General features: G+C 39.3%; 2 protein-coding genes across 2 annotated transcripts; both read left to right on the forward strand.

The window, feature by feature from the left end:
* The first annotated feature begins 1357 nt into the window (after positions 1 to 1357).
* LOC106342391 (ruBisCO large subunit-binding protein subunit alpha, chloroplastic) lies at positions 1358 to 5144 on the forward strand. The gene is made up of 8 exons (XM_013781301.1): positions 1358 to 1509; positions 1603 to 1783; positions 1878 to 1999; positions 2078 to 2285; positions 2358 to 2503; positions 2719 to 2798; positions 3961 to 4639; positions 4706 to 5144. Exons 1-8 carry the CDS (start codon positions 1456 to 1458, stop codon positions 4991 to 4993), a joined length of 1758 nt encoding a protein of 585 aa, XP_013636755.1. The 5' UTR covers positions 1358 to 1455; the 3' UTR covers positions 4994 to 5144.
* Positions 5145 to 5911: 767 nt separating this feature from the next.
* Positions 5912 to 7542, forward strand: LOC106338983 (ruBisCO large subunit-binding protein subunit alpha, chloroplastic-like). The gene is made up of 3 exons (XM_013777832.1): positions 5912 to 5916; positions 6363 to 7074; positions 7141 to 7542. The coding sequence occupies exons 1-3, from the start codon at positions 5912 to 5914 to the stop codon at positions 7426 to 7428; spliced, it is 1005 nt and encodes a 334-aa protein (XP_013633286.1). The 3' UTR covers positions 7429 to 7542.
* The last annotated feature ends 714 nt before the right edge of the window (positions 7543 to 8256 follow it).

The raw sequence follows: 8256 nt of genomic DNA on the forward strand, positions 1-8256 counted from the left end.
ATTGAACCGATCACTTAGTGCATGAATTAGGGTTAATCGATTTAGCTAACCGTTGATTGATAACCTGATATGATTTGAATGAGCTTGCATCTCTAATCAGCGAGAGTGGATATTAAGGTGTATTGTGAACATATCGGACTTGATCTCTAAAGCTTGCTGGCGCGTCTTGATCCAGTCTTGATCCAAACGACAGTTTAAGCATCAAGACCGACCTGCAAAGGAATCGATATCACGAGAGTGGGTTGATTTAGCTTGAGTGATCCGAGTTTAGACTTGTTATAAACTGAACTTGAATAATTGCTTGGTTCGCGAACTCCTTGCCTGAAAAGAAACCCTAGACTAGCGCCTTTAATCAATTTGAAAACAACATAATCTTGTTACTTGTTCCTTACGTTATTTACATCTTCTTAAAACCCCTACTTCGTTTTAGCTTAATTCTGATCCCATAGAGATAAAGTGTGAACTGGTACTCTGGAATTGAATCTAAAAATATTACAACTACACTGTTAACTTGACAGTAGATTAAGATCCAATTTTAGTATATCACTTCCGTGCTCAGCTACTGGAGCTACTGGATGTTCTTCTGAGAGTTCGGCCGATGGTTTATGTAATAATCTCCTAGACTATATTTGCGAAGTGATTTTGCCACATATCCTCTCTACAATCAATTTTACAAAACAAATATGACATGCTTACTGAAATTGATGACATGGTTTCCGGAAAAATATGACACGGATAATTTTATTTAATATTGATTTATATTTTTGGCAAATTTATTAGAATAACGTAATAATTCATATATTACATTTAATATTGATATTTCTTTTTGGTAAACTTTTTTTAAATATGGTAATAGCTCATACATCATCTATAAAATAAATATATTCATATATAACATTTTAAATTTCGAAATATTATTATTTTTGTATAGTTATACAATTTGTATTACTAAAGCTTTCAAAAATTTCTATAATTTTTTAAAAATTTAAATATCTAATCGTAAGATCATTAGTTTTTTATATACAAATTTTATAAATATTGTGTATGCTAAATTTTTGATAATTATACAATGTTATATCATTTTTAATAGTTTTATATAAAATGATTTAATATATATAAAATCTATATTAAATATTAGTAAGAAAATAGTAAAATCTATAATAATTAATGAAATTTATTTTTAAATATAAGTTAGATTTAAAAAAAATTTTAAAAAACACCTAGTAATTTATAAACGGAAAGAAAAAGTGTGCTTTGCGTTTTGGGCCACGCACAGAGAAACAAAACAAGCCCAGCAACGGTTTGTCTTTACGAAATGCAAAGAGAGTCTTCTAGACCCTTTCTCCAATTATTATATCTAAAAACCCTATCACTCACTCTCGTTTCCAAAACCATTTCCCTTTATCCACCAACCAAAATCCAGAACCTCCTCGTTTCCTCCGGTCTCACAAAAAAATGGCGTCCGCAAACGTTCTCTCCTCCGCCTCCGTCCTCTGCTCTTCACGCCAGGTGACGAGCTTCATTCTATCTCAATCAGTTTGGATTCTTTATTCTTCAAATTGTTTCTGTGTTGGTGAAAAATGGTTACTTTTGTGGTTGCAGGGAAAGCTCAGTGGAGGAAACCAGCAGAAAGGTCAAAGAGTTAGCTACAGGAAAGCAAGCAGCCGTTTCAGCGTTAGAGCTAATGTAAAAGAGATCTCTTTCGACCAGAGCTCAAGAGCTGCTCTTCAAGCTGGTATTGACAAGCTTGCTGATGCCGTTGGTCTTACCCTTGGCCCTAGAGGTATCATTACAATCTCGATGCGTTTGTTCCAAATTGTATCTCTCTTTTGTCTTAATGTTGTTTATTATATTTTTTTTCATGTGATGGTCTCAAGGGAGAAATGTTGTGTTGGATGAGTTTGGAAGTCCCAAGGTCGTGAATGATGGAGTCACCATTGCTAGGGCCATTGAGTTACCTGACGCTATGGAGAATGCTGGTGCAGCACTTATCCGTGAGGTTAGCCTGTGTGTGTGCATCTTTACCTCAGTTATTATATCTGACAATAGTTATTGATTTGGTCCTTTTCTATGAAAGGTTGCTAGTAAGACTAATGACTCAGCTGGTGACGGCACAACCACTGCCTCCGTCCTTGCTCGGGAGATAATCAAACACGGCTTACTAAGCGTCACTTCCGGTGCCAATCCAGTCTCACTCAAGAGAGGAATCGATAAGACCGTTCAAGCTTTGATCGAAGAGCTCGAGAAGAGGGCTAGACCTGTCAAAGGCGGTAGTGACATCAAAGGTACTTACTCTATCCTTCTTGTTAAATTTCCATGTTGGTTGCTAATACTAAAACCATGTTTTTCTTGTTCAGCCGTGGCTACAATCTCTGCTGGAAATGATGAGCTTGTGGGAACAATGATTGCTGATGCCATTGATAAAGTTGGACCTGATGGTGTTTTGTCCATTGAATCTTCTTCCTCCTTTGAGACTACCGTCGAAGTTGAAGAAGGAATGGAGGTATGAATTTGTTTAGTATTTATCAGTGTTCTAAAAAATTGGCCTAGGTAGCGTTTAGGCGCCCGTCTAGTCGGCAAATTTTTTAAAAAAAATCGGTTTATCTCCCGCCTAAACAATTAAGTGTCTAACCGCAGCCTAACGATTTCTTGAACATTGGTATTTTATCTTAGCTATTCAACCCTAATTTGCTTTGCCAATGTGTTTGCGAATTACAGATTGATAGAGGTTACATCTCACCACAGTTTGTTACAAACCCTGAGAAGCTCCTAGTCGAGTTCGAGAACGCGCGCGTGCTTAAGTATATCAGATGTATATTGTTCAAACAAGTTGTTTGCTTTGATTAAAATTATGGTCATATTTCTTGATTTTATACATGAGTAGATATTGGAAATTTAATGTTTGTTTGCATTTGATGTTTTTAAGGTTTGTATAAAGGGACTAAAAACATTAGGTTGTAGCTGCTTCTCCCGAGCTCTCAATAGTGTCAGCCGCTTCTCATCTCCGGTGGCTTCCAAAGCACCTGAGGCGAGCTCTCTTTCTTGTTGTTGTTGTCTCTTTCATAATCTTATCTATGTTTTAGTTCTCTTTGTTCCGAGATGAGATAGGTCTTTGGTTTAGAGGCCATTGGAGATGCATGGAGAGCGTGATAGGATAAAGGATCTGATCTACTGTTTTATTGATGAATCCACTCAAGAATTACAATGATGCATGGATGAATTCTATCACCTGAGTTCCTCAACTACTCTATTATTGAAGTTAAAATTGATTTTATGCTATGCTTAATTATGGGTTCTAATAATGTCTTATTGGACAACCTAAAATTAAATTCAAGTTCTAGAATCTCTCTAGAAAAATCCTAAAAGATCATCACCTCCTCAAGTGTTCTAGAGAGTTTTTTTAGATAAGTATTAGTAGTAAAAATCTAGATATTATAGTAGGAAAATCTAGAGAATAAGAAAATATCTAGGAAGTAAAGAGGTTATAGTAGAATAATCTAGATATTTGTAAGATAGTTTAGAAAGCTATAAATACCTCTTCATCCTTTCATTTGTAACAACACAAGAAGTTGAACAAGTAAAGTATAAGGAAATTTTCTTAAAGAAAAAGTGTTCTACTCAAAGTTCTCTAAATCTCTTTGAGAGTTCTTCCATATTATTCTTCATACTTGGAAGTCTTCTTGTTTCTTTCGGATTTTCGGGTATTACGGTATTGGGCTAGTGCTAAGCACTATCAAGGGTGGTTTCCTTACATGGTATCAGAGCCAAGCTAATCTTGTGCTCATCAAGATCGGTTTTTAAAAAGAGCTCGGGTCTATTCTAAGTATGGAATCAACGGATCGTGTTGTTGGATTGGGAATGGAAATCCTAAACCAATCTAACTACCGGTTATGGAAGTCATGCATGGAGTCATACCTGGTGAGTGAGGACTTATGGGACGTCGTCGGTGGTAACCACTACGATCACCGATCAGAAGATCACTGCGATCAAAGACATCATCCCGATCCTGGAGAAAACCACTCAGCTCCGAGCTCCGTTGTTCATCATCGCGGAGGATGTCACCGGCGAGGCCCTGGCGACCCTCGTCGTGAACAAACTCCGCAGCGTGCTCAACGTGGTCGCCGTCAAGGCTCCAGGGTTTGGTGAAAGAAGAAAAGCTATGCTTCAGGACATTGCCATCTTGACGGGGGCCGAGTACCAGGCCCTCGACATGGGCCTTCTGGTGGAGAACACGACCATAGATCAGTTGGGGATCGCTAGGAAAGTCACTATTAGCAAAGACTCGACCACGCTTATAGCTGATGCGGCTTCCAAGGACGAGCTGCAAGCTCGTATCTCCCAGCTTAAGAAGGAGCTGTCAGAGACTGACTCCGTGTACGACTCGGAGAAGCTCGCCGAGAGAATCGCCAAGCTCTCAGGCGGTGTTGCCGTTATTAAAGTCGGAGCGGCGACTGAGACTGAGCTCGAGGACCGTAAGCTTCGTATCGAGGACGCGAAGAACGCTACATTTGCTGCAATCGAAGAAGGGATAGTTCCTGGCGGCGGTGCCACGCTGGTGCATCTATCAACTGTGATTCCTGCTATTAAGGAGAAGCTTGAGGATGCTGATGAGCGTTTGGGAGCCGACATAGTACAGAAGGTAAAGAGATTCATCAGTTTTAACGTTCGGCTTTTATATGGATCAATCTTATGTTTTTGAATACAGGCTTTGGTGGCACCAGCTGCGCTTATTGCACAGAACGCTGGAATAGAAGGAGAAGTTGTTGTGGAGAAGATTATGTTCAGCGAATGGGAGATAGGGTACAACGCCATGACTGATACATATGAGAATCTGTTGGAAGCTGGAGTGATTGATCCAGCTAAAGTGACGAGATGTGCGCTTCAGAACGCTGCTTCGGTTGCGGGGATGGTGCTGACCACTCAGGCCATTGTTGTCGACAAACCGAAACCTAAGGCTCCTACTGCTGCTCCTCCTCAGGGTCTCATGGTGTAATGAAATCACTTTATCATATGGCTATATTTGTTGTCCCCAATTATGTCTGCAATATTTTTCTCTGGGGAAATGAGTATTTTGTTTAACGGTAATGAGAATATCATCTTTTTGATTTATGATTTGCAAAATAAAAGTTTATATTCAATATCTAGTAAACCTTGTTTAGCATGATTCCCTCCATCATCATCTTTTTAAGTTTTGTTATCCAACTCTAATGTGTTATGGACATATGTCACACCCTTGGACAGCTATTAGTATTTAGTCTAATATGTGTCCATGCATGTGCGCTACTCTCTTTTCATGTAATCATGTTTAATCTTCTCAACAACGTATAATACAGTTGCTGCATCTTTAGTATATAATCAATGTATGGACTCTCTCCTGTCTAATACCTGAATCCACAACTACTTAGGCAGAGTACCATATCCAAAGGAGAGAAGTCTTCAGGTAATAAGACATTAGATAAGTTTAACTCCCCTTTTATCACAAAACAAGATTTTGGTTTGATGCTGCTGTTAACCATGAATGTCACCGAGTCACCGAGTTATTTCTCGACAAGAACTATCAATCATCATGTAGTATCAATGTCTCCCAAACTACGATGACGTTCTATATATCCCAAAATTTGTATAGAGGATTTCTAAGAGCAGCTCGTTCAAAGCCAAACTGAAGACATGAACTTTTATTTTGGGTTATGGGATTTCGAACTTTGCAGGAAGATATAAGTGTGTATGGAAGTTAAACTTGATTTTGGGTTATACTTAATTACGGGTAATAAATTCTTATTGGACTAAACCCAAAATTAAGCTCAAGTTCTAGAATCTTTCTAGAATTATCATCACCTCCTCAAGAAGAAAAAATCTAGATATTGTAGTAGAAAAATCTAGAAAATATAAAAAAAAAAAAATCTAGGAAGTAATGAGGTTATAGTAGAATAATCTAGATATTTGTAAGATAGTTTAGAAAGCTATAAATACCTCTTCATCCTTTCATTTGTAACAACACAAGAAGTTGAACAAGTAAAGTATAAGGAAATTTTCTTAAAGAAAAAGTGTTCTACTCAAAGTTCTCTAAATCTCTTTGAGAGTTCTTCCATATTATTCTTCATACTTGGAAGTCTTCTTGTTTCTTTCGGATTTTCGGGTATTACGGTATTGGGCTAGTGCTAAGCACTATCAAGGGTGGTTTCCTTACATGGTATCAGAGCCAAGCTAATCTTGTGCTCATCAAGATCGGTTTTTAAAAAGAGCTCGGGTCTATTCTAAGTATGGAATCAACGGATCGTGTTGTTGGATTGGGAATGGAAATCCTAAACCAATCTAACTACCGGTTATGGAAGTCATGCATGGAGTCATACCTGGTGAGTGAGGACTTATGGGACGTCGTCGGTGGTAACCACTACGATCACCGATCAGAAGATCACTGCGATCAAAGACATCATCCCGATCCTGGAGAAAACCACTCAGCTCCGAGCTCCGTTGTTCATCATCGCGGAGGATGTCACCGGCGAGGCCCTGGCGACCCTCGTCGTGAACAAACTCCGCAGCGTGCTCAACGTGGTCGCCGTCAAGGCTCCAGGGTTTGGTGAAAGAAGAAAAGCTATGCTTCAGGACATTGCCATCTTGACGGGGGCCGAGTACCAGGCCCTCGACATGGGCCTTCTGGTGGAGAACACGACCATAGATCAGTTGGGGATCGCTAGGAAAGTCACTATTAGCAAAGACTCGACCACGCTTATAGCTGATGCGGCTTCCAAGGACGAGCTGCAAGCTCGTATCTCCCAGCTTAAGAAGGAGCTGTCAGAGACTGACTCCGTGTACGACTCGGAGAAGCTCGCCGAGAGAATCGCCAAGCTCTCAGGCGGTGTTGCCGTTATTAAAGTCGGAGCGGCGACTGAGACTGAGCTCGAGGACCGTAAGCTTCGTATCGAGGACGCGAAGAACGCTACATTTGCTGCAATCGAAGAAGGGATAGTTCCTGGCGGCGGTGCCACGCTGGTGCATCTATCAACTGTGATTCCTGCTATTAAGGAGAAGCTTGAGGATGCTGATGAGCGTTTGGGAGCCGACATAGTACAGAAGGTAAAGAGATTCATCAGTTTTAACGTTCGGCTTTTATATGGATCAATCTTATGTTTTTGAATACAGGCTTTGGTGGCACCAGCTGCGCTTATTGCACAGAACGCTGGAATAGAAGGAGAAGTTGTTGTGGAGAAGATTATGTTCAGCGAATGGGAGATAGGGTACAACGCCATGACTGATACATATGAGAATCTGTTGGAAGCTGGAGTGATTGATCCAGCTAAAGTGACGAGATGTGCGCTTCAGAACGCTGCTTCGGTTGCGGGGATGGTGCTGACCACTCAGGCCATTGTTGTCGACAAACCGAAACCTAAGGCTCCTACTGCTGCTCCTCCTCAGGGTCTCATGGTGTAATGAAATCACTTTATCATATGGCTATATTTGTTGTCCCCAATTATATCTGCAATATTTTTCTCTGGGGAAATGAGTAGTTTGTTTAACGGTAATGAAAATATCATTTTTTTTATTTATGATTTGCAAAATAAAAGGTTATATTCAATATCTAGTAAACCTTGTTTAGCATGATTCCCTCCATCATCATCTTTTTAAGTTTTGTTATCCAACTCTAATGTGTTATGGACATATGTCACACCCTTGGACAGCTATTAGTATTTAGTCTAATATGTGTCCATGCATGTGCGCTACTCTCTTTTCATGTAATCATGTTTAATCTTCTCAACAACGTATAATACAGTTGCTGCATCTTTAGTATATAATCAATGTATGGACTCTCTCCTGTCTAATACCTGAATCCACAACTACTTAGGCAGAGTACCATATCCAAAGGAGAGAAGTCTTCAGGTAATAAGACATTAGATAAGTTTAACTCCCCTTTTATCACAAAACAAGATTTTGGTTTGATGCTGCTGTTAACCATGAATGTCACCGAGTCACCGAGTTATTTCTCGACAAGAACTATCAATCTATCATGTAGTATCAATGTCTCCCAAACTACGACGATGTTCTATATATCCCAAAATTTGTATAGAGGATTTCTACGAGCAGCTCGTTCAAAGCCAAACTGAAGACATGAACTTTTAATTTGGGTTATGGGATTTCGAACTTTGCAGGAAGATATAAGTGTGTATGGAAGTTAAACTTGATTTTGGGTTATACTTAATTACGGGCAATAAATTCTTATTGGACTAAACCCAAAATTAAGCTCAAGTTTTAGAATCTTTT

The sequence above is a fragment of the Brassica oleracea genome, chromosome C4 (genome assembly GCF_000695525.1).
Source record: "Brassica oleracea var. oleracea cultivar TO1000 chromosome C4, BOL, whole genome shotgun sequence".
Taxonomy (NCBI): Eukaryota; Viridiplantae; Streptophyta; class Magnoliopsida; order Brassicales; family Brassicaceae; genus Brassica; species Brassica oleracea.